This window comes from Lissotriton helveticus, chromosome 11 (assembly GCF_964261635.1).
Source record: "Lissotriton helveticus chromosome 11, aLisHel1.1, whole genome shotgun sequence".
Classification (NCBI taxonomy): Eukaryota; Metazoa; Chordata; class Amphibia; order Caudata; family Salamandridae; genus Lissotriton; species Lissotriton helveticus.
In genome coordinates, this window is record NC_136072.1 from 1030234545 (window position 1) to 1030251278 (window position 16734).

The 16734-nt window shown below is 47.3% G+C and overlaps 1 protein-coding gene across 4 annotated transcripts in view; it reads right to left on the reverse strand.

The window, feature by feature from the left end:
• MAPKAPK5 (MAPK activated protein kinase 5) overlaps positions 1–16734 on the reverse strand; it is a 631170-nt gene that overhangs the window by 81765 nt on the left and 532671 nt on the right. For all 4 annotated transcript variants that reach the window (XM_078667433.1, XM_078667435.1, XM_078667434.1 and 1 more), the window contains one exon: positions 10116–10303. In XM_078667433.1, coding sequence (XP_078523559.1) covers positions 10116–10303 — 188 coding nt within the window. The remainder of the gene's footprint in view (positions 1–10115; positions 10304–16734) is intronic.

Here is a 16734-nt window from a genome sequence, read left to right on the forward strand (position 1 = left end):
GCTGACAGCATATGGACAGTGTCAAGTGACTGACTCACCCTACAACACATTTTTATAGGTGCTGAGCACTACTCCTACGCTTTGTCATACTTGGCTGCACTCCCTGATTTTGGCGGCCATTTCGAAGTGAGCGTGGGGGATCCTCTGGCGGTGGCGCTCGGCAGCAGGGGAGGCACGCTGCTGTGAACTCGAGGATTTAACGGGGTCCTCTAACGCTTACATCTTGATGCTCCTTAGTCACCTTCACTCAACTGCCTAAATATTGGGGTTCTCCCGGGCGCCTTTGGAACTCAACGCGTCTGTTCAGGGTTGCACACGCCAGACTTTACCTCTGCATTGGCATTTTTTGGGGACGCTGCATGCAAGTGCTAGTACCTAACTTCAGTGTGAACTCCGGGGGGACCAGGAGGAATCATATTGTCACACAGGATTGCTGGATCAACTTGTCTCGACCCCCGCGTGGGAATTACTCTCGATCCATATCTCGACATATTGGGTGGTGCTTGTGCGCCAAGCAAACTAAGATCCCATTCGAAGTGCGTCTCAATCATCGGAACAAGCGGAATCTGACACTGCGGAATTGCCGGAAGAGGACTGGAAAGCGCTCCTACTTGGAATGAAGCACAGTCTTACATCTATAGAGGCCGAAATGGACACGATGAATTTGCGAATGGAGGCTGTGGTCAACAAACTTGATCAACATGAGTTGTGGATTAAGGAAGCGGAGACCAGAGTGTCAGATCTGGAGGAAGGTGCTGCTACCAGCAAAGGGCACATCACACAAATGGATAAGCCGTTTAGGATTATCGCAGAGAAAAACGAGGATTTGAAGGCTCGCTCCAGAAGAAACAAAGCACACATACTAGGCCTGGCGGAGTCTACCAATGTGGGCCGGATGGAAGTTTTATCGAGAAACTGGTAGTTGACCTGTTTGGCAGGGAATCCTTCTCAGCACACCTCACGGTGGAAAGGGCGCATAGATCCCTGGCGGACCCCTCCTCCGGGGGCGACACCGCGACCGGTGATAGCCCGTTTTTTAAACTATTGTGATAGGGATACTGTCCTGCACAGGGCTCGTGAAAAGAAATAAGTTCACTACGAGAACACAATACTGTTGTTTTTTCCGGATTTCACACAGTCTGTGCAGGGCGCTAGACGGAAATTCTCAGCAATCAAGAAAAAGCTACAAGCGCAAGAAATTCCCTATGCCATGCTGTATCCGGTGAAATTGAAGATCACTCATCATGGGAAACAACACTATTTTCAGAAGCCGCAACAGGTTGACGACTATCTTAAAAGACACCGCAAGGCTACTTCTGAAAGGTCGGGAGCGCTCCAGATCTCACTCTCCATTCTTGGACCCGGACTGAAATACCTAATCCAGTATGAACCTCCTTTGGCTCTCCCTGACAGTGTGCATTTAAAGGACTGACCTATAATGGTGATGTATAACTTTGTTCATTGTATTGCCATATGACACACATGGTGTGTCCTGTTATTAGCACTAGGAGAAACCGCACTTGTGAACGGCTCACCAGGGCACATGGTGTGCACAGCTGTTTAACAACACTCCGGATGCAGGGTTATTTTTATTTAATATTTGGCTTCTCTGCTACCAGTGACGGGGTTATATAGTGGATTTGCCCTTTTAGTTTCACTGCTAGTTTAACAAATTAATAATTTCCTGTTTGTGCATCCAAGGCTGCCTGGCTGCATTCACCAAAGAGCCCAGGGCGAAGCTTGACTTGTAGCACTGAGCTGCTCTCTGGGGCACCTTGCAGCGCTAGGCTGCTGCAGAGCCTCTCTTTCAAACTCTGTCACACTTGACCCTGCCTGGCTGGAAGGACAGTAGGTTAGTGACCTTTCATTTCAGGGGTTCTGACGCATTTAAACATCTTTATAGAGCTTTTCATTGCTCAAAAGGTAGTCTGTTTCCAGTCACTTCATAGCTTGGTTTTACTTGGGAGAAAGTGTCACTATAAATGTCACTCATTTGATTGTTGAATGTCACTCATTAGTACACAGAAATCATGGGAGTGTCACACATGTCATCAAAATTCAAACAGAATCTGTGCAATCTAAAAACTTGACAGCGCTGCTTTAGCCGTGCCTTTTCTCTTCCCTAGTGCAGGCTGCTCAAGTCCAGCAGAGAAGTTAGTCAAAGGACTAACTTCGTGCTGCCCATGACAAACCGAACGCCTATGTGTGCTGTTCTCCCGCTTGCGCATGGCTTTCACAGTGCATGAGCTCGGAGTTCGAAAGTATCAGCTGAGCTCAGTTAATTAATGCCCTTTCAGTGTGTGCAGGACACCAGTTCGGGTCTACGAAGTCGAGGTGGGTGATCTACAGTTTGTTATTTCATTTTGCTGTTCCTTTATTTTAGCCGTTTTTCCTATGGCTAGATTTGTAATTCTTGCACCAAACCTAAATCTGCTATGCTTTATCACTGCTGCATATCAGTTTGTTTTACCTGGTTTTTCTTTTCTGGATACATGCACACGGACAGTAATGGTGCTTCAGCACAGGAGCTACTAAAAGTGCGTTAGCGTTCGTAATTTAAATAAAAGTGCTGTCCTATATAGATTTTTTTTCTGTTGCAAGGTTATATGTTGCTTCCAATATGTGTATGTCGTAGACAACATTGGCCCTTGTGACCGTGCACTAATCTGGCTTCAATCCCTTTTTTCCACACAGTGTCCAAGTAGTGGTGTTATTCCCATTTGACTCCTCCTTACATGAGTGGCAATGAGCTGTCCCCATGGTTGTCTTTACGGTCCCCTAACATTCTTTTACAAGTCCCTGGCATGTCTCCTACACACTCTGGAGTTGGATTGTATATGATATGCGGATCCGAAAACTCCGTGTCTGTGTCACAATAAGTGGCAGGGCAACAGAAGCCCCATGACCTGGCTCCCGGTAAACCCCAAAGAGAAGCAAACTTCGTTTGTTTAGAAAGTTAAAAGAAACCCTTAAAACTTCACCTAGTTGAAAAGAGTTGCATTTTATACACAGGCAAAGAAAAAGAAAACAATTCCTCTTTGAAACGAAAAGACTGTCTGCGATAGACTTACTAAACTAAAATGACCGTGACATTTCATTAAGAAATAAGACAACATATTTTCTCCCTCTCCCGTCATTTTCTTTTGACCACAGGCGCCTCTACATGTAAAGAACCCAGAGCCAATATTAGCCAATTAAATGTCCCTACACGAAAACGTCCGCTTAACTGTTAATAACATACTCAGTCAAATCCAAATGCTATAGTATATTTGTCACCAATTGTATTATTAAAATGATTGTGGTTCTGGGTAACTCACGTAATCTACCAGTCCCTAACAAAAATGAATGTGCCCTTGTGTAACGCAACAGGTGCTCATGTGAAGCGCTTCAATACATTCAGGTCGAGTTAGCATTATATAAATCTCAGAGGGGAATAAAAACAGCAGTGAAAACCAGCCTAGCTTTACTCATAGCCGTGCCATCATGCCACGTGATTTGTGAAGAGTGCCCAGCTCTCACTTTCTTCAAATGACAACACATGGATTCTAAATGAACTATGAGAACTGCCTGCCTTGCCTACAACGCCCAACACCCCCAGAAATCTCTCATTTCCCAAAAGTTATCTCTGTACCCCGCAGTTCAAGAGGTGTGCCTTGCACAGTCACCCTTTTCAGGCAAATTTCAGAAAGTGCTGACTTAACCTTCGACTTGTAAAAATTTATTTGGACCTCATATTCACTATACGTACACGGTCTATATACCATGCATCAATGAAGAAATGACGCAATAATAAAAGCAAAGCGTTCCCTAAACACCGGTAAAACACCGTTTCAGTTGTTTATTATTGCGCAAAAATGAGTAACCACCTGAAAGCACTGTTTTTTTGATGTATTGAAATCACTGGAAACCACTGAAAAAACACCACCAGAATTCACCAAAAATAGAAACTGAAAACAGGAAAGCCTAACTATAGGTGAATGATCAGAGTAGGTGCGCTGTAGTGGTTCGCAGGCCCGAGTTTCAAGGCTTTTACTAGCCAGTAGTCTATACAAGTGTGTCATGTGCAGCGGAGTATTGGGTAAATCCCGTTCCTTGTGGGTTGATACCTTCACAAATCTACCAGGTCTAAAACGCCTGCAGTATCACTAACAGCACACACGGCCGCAGAGGGATTCTGGGGGGGGGGGGGGGGGGGGGGGGCCTTACAGCGATGAAGCTCGGGATTCAGTATGCAATTAAAAACTTCTCCCCTGTTTTAGGGTAAATTGCCCCATTGCAACAGTCATGTGCCCAGTGCTTGGTAAAATTCCTGGTCATTGTAGTTTGGGCCATACACTCCCACAAGTACCACCTCCGAGTGGCCTATGAGACAGATTGCCACTACATACCTACCACCCGGATCAACACAGAATTCCTTTAGCTGTATATTTGATTTACAGTTCATCCAGATCAATACCCCACGGGCGTGTGATGTAAATTCTGCGGCACAGAAAAGGCAGTACAAGTGCTGCTGTGTGTGATAGGTGTCTCCTGTGGAATAGCCACTTGAACAGCATGCCTTTTGAGGCATGCCACCACCTTACGGACTTTTCTATAATCGTTAAGTCCTCTCATATTCCACTTGAGAAATCGTATTTGCGTATTGGCCTCATGCGTTCCCATGTTTTCTCACGTCGTTCTGCATGAAGTCGTAATCTGTAACACTGGGTCATTTCCAGTCAGGTAGGATATTTCTATAAGTTTTGGTAAAGTGCAACTTGATAAAGTCCCCATTAGTGTTCCTCACATGCCAGCAGCTATTGAACTTTGAATGAGCTTCGTCCCAACCCCTCCCTTTCCTGTATTTCCCACAACCCTATCAAAGAAACCCCTCCCATGCCAGTAGCAATCGAACTCTGCTTGGCTGAACTTCGTCCCACCCCCTTCCTTCCCTGTGCACCCTTTACAAAACAAAACTAACACCAATAAGAAACATTCAGTGGTAAACACATGGGGTTGGTGTGGGAAGGTGTAAGGCACAAGGGCGTACAGGACTTTTTAGGAACAGCCACCATGGTGGCCAAAAACATTGCAACCAAATGGAAGGACTCCCGCCCGCCTACAATCCCTCAATGGCATAGGGGATTAGACTGGAGTGCTGCTCAAGAGAAGCCGGTGTACGAAGCCTGGGGATGCCTGGCAAAACACAAGAAAGTATGGGGCAAATGGTTGGGTGTGCTGAACTAGGGCGCAGAGAGGGAGGGCCTAGATTTGGTGTAGGAATTGGGATGAATATGTGTACAGTAATTGATGAATCACATGGAAATGACGTCATGATCTTGTTAAATTTAATAAAATGGAGTATAAAAAAAAAAGTGAAGAAATAAAAATCACATGACGGGTGGAGGTAGCCTGCCACCAGGCTACCTTCTGAGCCGGCCCATCTTACAGTGGCTCTTGGAAACCAGAGCAAGACTAATGTAGCCTGCATCTTAGTAGACAGGGGAAAGTGTAGGTCACTCCCCCCTTTAGAGTGCTCTAAATGCCCATCTACATATGCAACAGTTATTATACATAACATCTCATAGATCACTCTACAAAATGCATGCTGTATGATGGTCCTCAGAATCTTAACAGCAGTGATTGACCTATCGTGATTTAGACTTGAACAGTCTTACGAGCAGCTCGGTGTGATGTTCTTCTTCTATGCTTGCACTCCTTCACCACAGAGGGATTATTGGTGGTGATTTCCGCTGTCAGTCATTCTTAGTAGCATACCCAGCATTAACTCGACGTGATCTCGCAGATTGATAAACGCCATTACTTGTCCTTTCATAGTCTAGCAATACAACCAATTGTCTACTGTTCTTCTGTGTCTTGTGTGAATCCGCTTTCACTCAAGGGAATTTTTGCTGAGCACCAGTGTTCTCCCTTGTTTAAGGAAGTGCGAGACCCATCTGTGATCTTTGAAGAAATACGTTTTCTCGTCCGCCATCACCTGAAGCTTGGCTAGGAATAGCATGCTGTACTCCAGCTGGAGTTCACGTAGTTGTCTCTTGGCTGGTAGGAAGAGACTCTGCGCCTCCTGGACTGGCTGGGCGAAATCTGGGTATAGGTGTTCTCAAAGCCCTCATAGCGCAGTAATTTCAGTTCTCGTAATTTGTGTAATGCAGCATCACAGTACCTATAGTTTAGGTGTTGCGCTATAATTGGCGAGGGTTGGCGTCTGGCACTGGTCCGGGCGCCAGTCAGCGATGGGTACATTCCACAACAAAAATCTCAGAGAAGGTGTCTCTCCCGAGAAGTACAGTAAGGAGGTTCACCATATATTTTTCCATTATTTTCTAAGTTGGTAGACTACGCCACTCCTACAATATGAACGTTATTCCTCCGAGAGCGCACTTCCAAATCCTCTGTCTAATTGTAGGGCGTGGAAAAGCTTATCCAGCTTTTTGGTCTTAGCAGATTCCTCAGTTAATACATCTTCTGCGCCCACAACACTTTTTTTCTACTGTATACAACCGCTCAGTGTGTTTATCTGAGCGCTCAGTCATCCGAACCGTCCTAAATGTAAGCGCATCGATCATGCCATCTATTTTTGTTAGGCTCTTCTGCATAGTGGTTAGGATTTGTTTTAGCTTCGAGTCGGTTGACACATCAGCAGCTTCCAATCCACCGTATTCATATCAGCCTATCTTTGTCTGCAAGTCTTGAGGGTCTTGAACTGCAGTTTGGATTGCAGCTTGTCTGATTTGCCCATGTCAGGGGTCTACAATGGGGCAGCTGTCCGCCTCACCCAGTTGTCTTCCTTGCGTATCGTTCCTCTGGCCTATTGTTTTGAGATTCACGTGCAGGGGACACAAGGCCACTACTCCTAGGTTGTATTATGACCTGCTGAATGCAGCCCCAGTGTATGCTACAGGGCGTTGGGGGTCTGCATGCAGGTGCTCAAGCCGCGGAGCCAGGGATCTCACCATCTCTCCTGCACAGGTTTTCAGAGCACCTCTACATATGTTTCCGTATCTCCAGGGGTCTCGGGGCTCACTATCTCACCCTCAAGTCGAAGGCGACTGTCAGGCAACCTGTGGCACAGTGAGTCACCGGCTTGAGCAGGCCCCACTATCTCAACTCCTGTATTTAAATGTCTGGAGCCTCTTCGATCAGTGCCTGCGTGTTTCTCCACTTAATGCAGCCGTGGGGTGTTCCCAATATTTCATCAGTCTAATTAGCTACTTGGTAGCTGTGAACATCTCCGATTTCTCCCCTTGGGTTAACGCACATGTCTCAAGGATTAAGGGCAGCCTAGTGGGATTATCGCTTGTTCCGCTGTGCCAGGTGTCTGCCTCAGCAGCCACTCTCACCCCCACGGGCTGTGTCAGACCGTCTCCCGCCTATCTGTATCCCAGAGAGCTGTAGGCCCATGTAGGCCCCACCACTCCAATTCCTATGTCGCAGTCAGCTGTTCAGTTTATGCATGTGTTAGGGCGTCATTAACACTTCCTTACTTTTGCAGGTCACTGCGATGGCAAGGCCTGTTGCTGAGCCCGCATCGCGGATCACTGTACCTGTCTCTGGGACAGATTGTGGCTTAGCGCGGTGATCATCTGTGTCTTCGTGTCTGAAGTCTGCCCGAGGCCGCTCCAGCCAGAGCCTCGTTTGGTTGCTCTAGATGCCACAACCAGGACCATCTATCCCCCCTATTCCGGAACACAGTTCCCGGATGTGAACGGGATTGCCAGTCTCTTCGCCCGACCCTCGTAGAAACGCACTCGCTGGTAAGAAGAGGCGGAAGAGGTCTGGCACCGCCCTCATTCTCTTCTGGGTCCCGAAGGTCTTTTAGGGTTGCCCGCCAGAAAGTCTGATGGTGTGAGCACTGTTGCTGCATTTGCCACTCCGCAATCACACCGGGCTGCTATTTGTTCGCGGGCCTCACCATTGTCGGACTTCATACTGCTTCCAGCTTCCATTTTTTCAGATGTATGATTGGCAGTCTCTTCCAGAGCTGAATAGCAAGCTGTTGCTACGTTTTACGCCAAATTTTTATAGCAGGATGATGCCGAATTGTAGGCTGGTTCGCCGGAGCCTCGCTACATCGCAACCATCTTGGAACCAGGCAAGACCGCCCCCACCCCCCACAAAAAAAAAAAACCTGAAGACTTCAGCTTCACTTGGGTGTTTGGAGACTAAAAGTCGTCAAATGTTTAGCAGAACACAATCAATTTCTCCAAAGTGAAGGTCTCTATTATCCTCACCATCATGACGCAGAACCTGCATCGGAGAACATTCAAGTGACCAACCTGACTCTTTCGAAGGGGGTCCTGTGGCACAGACATGGAGAAGCAGGAGTGTTATTATAAATAACTCATGGCCTATTAAGTGGGCATGGTGCAGGTTGTTTAGATGCCATTCTCGCTGGAACTTAAGCTGCTGCTGGGAGTCAATGCAGTTGGTATCAAAGATGAGGCCTGAGTGAGGGGACCAGGAGGGTCAGCAATGGGAGAACTGAAACTTAACGCTACTGATTCAAATGTTCTGCTATTGCAAATGTGGACTGTGTGCAATGTAAAAGCTCCAATAAAAATAGTTAAACAAAATAATAAAAGGCCTGAGAGAGATGCACAGAAAAAGTTCTCTGGTACATGAAACAACATTATTGGACTCAAGCAGAATCCTTTCATTTTCGGACTGCCAAGATCCAAAATCCTCTTTGGTGCGCAGTGTTCTTCATTAGAGTGTGCAAGAGTTAAGAGAGAAGATGGATTTCCTATTCAGCTCCTTCTTAGCAGTTTTATTCGAACACCTAAAGTATCCAAGGTCATTCCGGTCATAGGATCTCTCTTATCTGTATTCTTCTTTAATTAGTTTCGCCAACATGAGATCAGGTGTAAAAATGTGATATTCTCCTGATTGAAGTTGGAGCTATTTTACTAGGTAATAGTGTGAAGTAGTTCCTAGACACCAAGGGAGCCAAAATCCTTGATGTTGTTTATTTTCCATAATCAGCCTTGATGTAAATAGAGTTTACGCAGCGAGTCTATGTAGAAGGTCAGGAGAAGATCTTTAGGACTTTAGGAAAGGATGATCCATATATAAAAAGACTTCACTTTAAAAATACCATAGTCATACTTATGGGAAGGGTCTCTCCACCCACTAAAACCCACACATCTACTTTAATGCATACATATCTATTGATTTATTCTTCCTTCATCAACCCCACGTTATAGATTTTACTTCTATAAATTGTGACTTATTACATCCAACAAATCTTCTATGGACAACTTAAATTGATGCCTAGTGCATTCCTTATATTTTAAAAATATTTTATAACAAAATCACGAAGTATTAGAAAAATGTCATAAAACATTATACAGGCATTACACTATGATATTCAGTCCCTACATGCTAGTGGATCACACACCCCTACATACACGCAAAACGCGCCCATGCATAATTCACTCACATTGTTCTAACAAAGCAGCACAGTAGAATCATTTAAAATGCAGTGCTTAATTGTGCAGTGTTTGAGGTATGCAGAAAAAATCCACTAAGAAAAATCAACTTATTCAAGTTCAATTCAGTTTTTACATAAGAAATTCATTTTATCTGCCAGGTATCTTTGTAATGTTAGTGCAGAAAATGTATTGTTCTGTAAAGATGAATAAACAACAACATACCATTACTATTTAATTTCTTTTAATTTTAGCGGTCTCCTGAACACAGGTGCTGGTCGTAATCTAGTGAATCTGACTGCACCCTCTCCCCCCCCCCCCCCCAACACTAAGCTGCACCTCACTACCCCGCTAGCAGCACTGTTTTGGAAAATAGCTCCGAGCACTGTGGACCTCACCTTACTAATGGAACAGAATGCATAACTGGAGTTGGGAGAATGATTTTTTCCTTCTCCCTCTCCCATATAACACAAGAGCAGGCAGCTAGTATGTGGATTAAACTCTCTTAAATATGCTCATGCTACAATCTTATTAAATCTCAATCCCTATTTCACTTTGTTTTACACCGCATATGTTCTAAAATCTACAGGTTTCTGAGGTCCAAGCTTAATAATGTAAATATTTAAACCATTTCAAAGAATATTAAACACATTTAAATAGATAAGGATGGCTCCTACACCAACTCACTTTCGAACAACGTCTTTTGCCATCTCTGAGATCTGGCTCCATTCTTCCTCTGGAAATTCAAAACTCCCTGTCATGATCTTTTTCCGCATGTCTTTTGGTATTGTCCGACTGTGGTGTTTGGAGTAGAACGGAGGGTATCCACACAGCATGACATAAATGATAACACCAAGGGACCAGAGGTCACAGCTCTGAAAGTAAGAACAAACGTATTTCAGTCTATAAAACAGTAACTGCAAAACATTACAAGAAATAGTGCAAAAGTGACTTATCTCACACAATAGGTGCTACGTTAAAGAAGCCCAAGATGTCCTGGATGGAGACATTCTCGTGAGTTAAACATCTCACCAGCCCCCACTGGTGATGCAGATTTACAGCCCAAAATTGCAATTAGCAAGAGGGTGTGAGGAACGTATTCAAAGTTATAAGTAACTGCCTCTTTGTAGGCAGGCGTTAACTGCACTAGGCATGTTAAGACTCTCAAGGTAGATGGCAAAAGCAACAATTTTGTAACTAAAACAGCTAAATTCCCACTGTTAGTTGCAGGCAATATGCTTTGAATAAGTAAGAAGATATGAAACTCTGCATTTCGAAGTCGAATGAACAAAGGACATACCACCGCTTTAACAGAAGTAAAGACAAGTTACTTAACCTTCAGTAAAGCCTGATATGGTAGAGACTATATCTAGCAGCAGATTCCTTACCTCTGAATTTCCCCAGGGGTCAGACTGGATCTGGAAGATTTTTTGTGAGCAGTACCCCTGCACCCTGGTAGGTGGCACGATTGGCCCCGCATGGCGGTGTAGTCTGCACCGAAGGGGACAAACGCGGCACTTATATAGGCACCACCCAGGTGCACTGACGTCAGTTACTTTTCCCGACTTTCCACACCAGAAACGCGGAGCGATGAAGTGCATTGACACTGATGTGTCAAAACTAGGGCCCTGAAAAGGAGCAGCCCTGACCCTAGAAATCTATCTGTGTAGCGGGGAAGATGGGTTCGTTGGTAAGGAATCTGTGGCTATATATAGTCTCTACCAGATAAGGAGTTACCGAAGGTATGTAACTTGCTCATCTGAAAGAGACTTCTAGTCGAATAAATTCCCAAGCAGAGTAGGAAGTCCTGCAGGATGAAACGGGTGAAGTGCCCATATCTACGGACCTGACTGTAGAGACATTAATGTTTGGTGATTGTGTGCAGGGAAGCACACACTGCTGCCTGGCAGATATCCAGAACTGGAACTCTGCAAGCTAACGGAGTGGTCGCAGCTTCAGCTCTTGTAGAATGAGCTCAAAAGCCTTCAGGAGGTTGCTTCTTTGCCAAAGTGTAGCACATTTTGATGCAAAGAACAACCTTTTCCGCACCAACATACCACACAAAGAGTTAGTCGTCCACCCGGAACTCCTGTGTGTGGTCAAGATAGAACGACAATGCTCTTTTTGGGTCCAGATGGAGGAGTTCCTCCTCTTCTTTAGAGGGATGTGGAGGAGCATAGAAGGCAGGTTGGGCGATGGACTGTCCTACATGGAATGGTGTGACCACTTTAGGCAGAAAAGAGGTTCTTGTGCTACGCACCACTTTGTCAGTGTGGTTAGAGAGATATGGCAGCTAGGAGGAAAATATCTGCAGCTCACTCACTCTACGAGCGGATGTAATGGACACCAGGAAGGCTGTTTTGAATGTGTGAGAAGCCTGAGTGGACAGTTGTGTAAACGAAGCACACATCAAAAATGTCAGAAGCAAATTAAGGTCCCACGGAGACAAAATGAATGGTGAATGGGGGGAAAAAAGGTGGACGAGACCTTTCAAAAACCTATGTACAATGGGGGATTTAAACAAGGAGGGATGGTCAGGCAGTCACAAGACGGTAGACACAGCAGAAAAATATCCCTTAATGGTGCCCAGTGCAAAGCCCTGCTGGGCAAGGGTAAGAGCAACAAGTAAAACCTCAGAAAGAGGGGGAGAAAGGGGATCAATGAACTTTTCTGCACACCATGACACAATTTGTTTCCAACGGCAGGCATATACAGTCTTGGTGGAGGAACGTCTGGTTTCCAGAATCACATTAAATTCTTTGAGATGAAGGTCAAAAGCTGTCAACTGCCACCGCTCAATCTCCACGCAAAAAGGCAGAGAGTAGACAGGTTCGGGTGGAGAACCCTCCCCATCTCCTACAACACATGATCCTCCCGAAGGGGCAGCCTGATCGGAGGATCAATGGCCATGCTCAGTAGCTCGGGATACCAGACTCTCCTCATGCTGAGTCCGAAGCCACAAGATGACCTGGGTCCGGTTTGTTCCTGATTTTCTTGAGAACTCTGGGCAGGAGTAGTATGGGTGGAAGGGGTACAGGAGGCACGATCTCTAAAAGAGTCTCTGAGCAAGAACTGCCTTGGAAACTCCTGCGTGCAAAACTGCTGACATTACATTACTGATATAACCAAGGCTCTCCCCACTGCTGAAAGAGACCTTCTGCCACCTCCAGATGGAAACGTCATTTGTGACCTGCTAGGCATCGACAGCTGAGTTTGTCCGCCCTGGCGTTTAACGAAATTGCCAGGTGTTGAACCACCATGGAAATGCCCTGCTATTCCAGCCCTGTCCAGTGATGCAGGGCCTCTTCACAAAGGGCGCAGGACCCAACCTGCCCTATTTGTTGCAGTACCACATTGTACTCTCGATGAACACCTGTACTAGCCGTACCTTGATAGATAGAAAGGCTTTCAATGCCAGTCGGATTGCCAGGAGCTCTAGTATGTTGATATGAAGTCCTCTGATCTCCACCTCTCCTAGATAGTAGTCCCATCCCAGGAATGACACATCTGTCACTACTGTCAGATATGGTTGACTAAGGGAGAGGGGTCTGCCTCTGACTCAATCATGGCTGGCCACCACTGCAGATCCTTTGCAGTTCCCTACGAGATCTGGACCGAGTCAGAGAGATGCTGCACCTACTGTAACTTCAGGTCCCAATGCAGAGCCCGCAAATGCCATCTGACATGTGTCACCAGGAGGATGCAGGAGGCCATGAGGCCCAGCAGCTCAGTTATGTTATGTTATGTTATGTTAAGGGGATTTTGTATAGCGCACTGTCACCGGAGGTATCATGGCGCTGAAAGGGTGCTGAGGAAACAGAGGGAATTTAGCGGGATTGTGGGAAAAGCCAGGTTTTTAGTGATTTGCGAAATTGAATGAGAGTACCGGAAGTCCTAACTGAGAGGGGAAGAGAGTTCCAAAGTTTGGGGCCGAGAAAGGCAAATCTTCGACCCCCAGATCTACAGAGTTTGAAAGGAGGGACCACCAGAAGATGTAAGTGAAGTGATATAAGGTTACGTGAGGGACAGTAGGGGCAGATAAGGGATTTCAGAAAGGCGGGACAGGAACCAGAGAGAGATTTGAAAATAAGACAGCCAACCTTGAAGGCAGCCCTTAGGCTAACCGGGAGCCAATGTAGCTTGATAAGGAGGGGTTTGGCGGACTGCCACTTCGGAATCCCGAGGGCCAGTCTCGCCGCCTGGTTTTGAATGACTTGCAACCTATTGATGGAGCATTTGGGCAAGCCGTGATAGATGGAATTTGAAAAATCCAGGCGGGAGAGAACAAGGGCCATGATGACTTGAAGCAAGGCATCGGGAGTAAGAAGGTAGGCCACCTTCCTGATCCTGCGCAGTTGGAACATGCAGGAGGAAACCACTGTCCCCACCTGCGGCCCCAGAGAGAGCCCAGCGTCAATAGTGACCCCGAGGCTTTTCACCGAGGTTACCGGGGAGGGAGGAGAGCCAAGCTCTGTCGGCCAGAAATGTGGACCCCAGTGGACGGCGCTCCTACCCGGCAGGAGGAGCTCCGTCTTACCGGGGTTCAATTTCAGCTGGTTCTGACACATCCACTGAAAGATATGGGACATGACTGCCTGAAAAGTAGGAATAGAAGAGGGAGAGTTAAGAGAGAAAATGAGTTGTAGGTCGTCCGCGTAATTGAAGACGCGGACGTCCCACTGCCTCAGAGAAGAGAGAAGAGGGCGAAGATAGAGATTGAAAAGAAGAGGGGATAGAGAGGAGCCCTGAGGGACCCCACAAGGCAGATGTTCCCTAGGGGCCCTAAATGTACCTAGGCTGAGGGACTGGGATCTCCCCATAAGGAAAGATTTCACCCAGGCCAGCGCCAGGCCCTGGATGCCGGCCTGTTCGACACGGTGGAGAAGGATGTTATGGTCCACCGTGTGGAAAGCGGCCGACAGATCTAGTAAAACCAGGGCCTGGGAGGTACCCTTGTCAGCTCCGTCTCTCAAGGTGTCTAGGACAGCCAGGATCACAGCCTCCGTAGAATGACCAGGGCGGAAGCCGGCCTGGTTGGCCTCGAGAAAGATGGAACTCTCGATGAACCCCGAGAGACAGGCAGTGACATGGGCTTCCAAGATTTTTGAGAAAAAAGGTAAAAGAGAGATAGGACGATAGTTTGCCGGGACGGCAGGGTCGACTCCAGGCTTCTTCAACAGAGGCACTAGAACGGCCTCCTTGAAGGAGCTGGGTACCGTCCCGGAAAGAAGAGAAGAATTGAGCAGAGGAAGGATACAGTCGGGTAGAGAATGGCAGATGTCGCAAAGTATGGAAGGTGGACAGTGGTCGTCAGGGGAGCCAGACTTGATCCGGGCAGCCAGGTTGGCTAGAGATCTAGCGTCTAGTGGGGGAAGCTGGGTGATAGAGAAAGCATTATGAGGGGGTGTGATGGGAACAGCATCCAATGAAGTGACCGGGATAGTGCCCTTAATCAAAACAATCTTCTGTAAAAAAAAGGAGCTAAGTGCATTGCAAGATTCCTGGGTAGGGGCCTGGGACAAAAGCGTTCAGGCGTCAGACGTGAACTCGTCCAGAACTCTAAAGATCTCCTTCGACTTACAGGGAGCTGACAGGATACGCTCGGAGACATAGGCTTTCTTGGCTGCAGAGATAGCAGATTTGTACCTATTACGAGCTGCCACATAGATATCTCTACTTGACGGCCAGTAGTCTCTTCTCCATCTGCGTTCGAATTGACGAAGTTCTAACTGTAAAGTTTTGAGGAGTGGAGTAAACCATTTATGAGAATGGTTATGACGAGAGCGAGGGAACTTGATTAGTGGGGCAAAGATATCGCTGGCTGATATGAGCCAGTTAGAGACTTGCCCATCTAGCTCATTAATGTCAGGGTTATTGGGGGGAGGCGGACGAGTGTGAGACAGATGAGTTAACAGTTTGGAAGAGTCGACGGCCTTCCACTTACGAGCCATGCCACCCTCCCGCGAAGGGATCCTGACCTGACCAGCCATCGAGATGGTGGTATCGATAAGGCGGTGGTCCGACCACACGCAAGGTGTAATAAGCGGGTGGGAGGGCTTCACCCCATAGACCCAGATATGATCAAGTATATGGCCACCACTATGGGTGGGGGAGGTGACTAGCTGGCTGAAGTTCAGGCTCGAGAGACCTTCAAACAATTCGAGGGCGTGGGGGCCAGCGTCCCTGTGCTGAAACCAATAATTAAAGTCCCCAGCAATAACTATGCGAGGAGAAGAGGTAGCAATGCTAGCAAGCTGCTCAATAAACAGTGCGGGGAAAGAGGGCATGGATTGTGGGGGGCGGTAAAGTACCATAAAGGTAACAGCGCCCACCTCAGTTCCAAGACTGAAGACAAGATTATCTACATCGGGAAAAATCATGGAAGTGGGGGTGATAACCTGAATATCCTTACGTATTACCGCCGCGACCCCTCTTCCAGGGCGACCCCCATGGCGGTTGGTGTTAAGCAGGCAGTAGTCAGGAGGTAATGCTGCCAATATGTCCGGGAGGGAGTCGTCTGTAAGCCAGGTCTCAGAAAGTAGAAGAACGTCAGGTCTTTCAGTCGTAAGTAGATGGAAAATATCAGTTTGATGCCTGACTAAAGAACGAGTGTTCAAATATAGTAGGCGGATCTGCGACTCAGGAATAGTGAGGGAAGTGGGAGGAGTGAGTGGGCCAAGGTGGGGGGGTAGATTACCAGTGATTCCTAAAGTAGTGATCCGCGTCCAGGTGTCAAACGATAGGGGGCAGTCAGCAGCTCGAAGGTGCATCAGGGCGGGGGATGAGTAGGAGATGGTAGTATCTACATCCCTAGGCCCTAGGCCCGTCCTGGCGCGGACGGGCGCAGACGGGCTTGACTCTGGTGCGACTCCGGCGCGCCTACGTCGCGCCCGCTGCGCTCGTCCGCTGCGCAGACGCATGGGGCCCGTCTAAATAGGCGATGACGCCGAGGGGGAGGAGTCAGGAGGGCGGGGTGGGGGAGGAAAGTTAAAACACAAGGTGTGCCACTCACCGCTAGTAGTCAGCGAGGGAAATGAAGTTTTAAAGCTGCTAGCACTCAGCAGCAGAGAGGCAAGCAGAACAAAGTTAAAAATACAAGGCTTCACAGCGCTCAGCGCGCTAAACCTCTGCCCTCTGCCACAGGGCTTTGGTAAATCGCGAGGCAAAAGTGGGCGGAGCCTAAATAGGCGATGACGCCGAGGGGGAGGAGTCAGGAGGGCGGGGTGGGGGAGGAAAGTTAAAACACAAGGTGTGCCACTCACCGCTAGTAGTCAGCGAGGGAAATGAAGTTTTAAAGCTGCTAGCA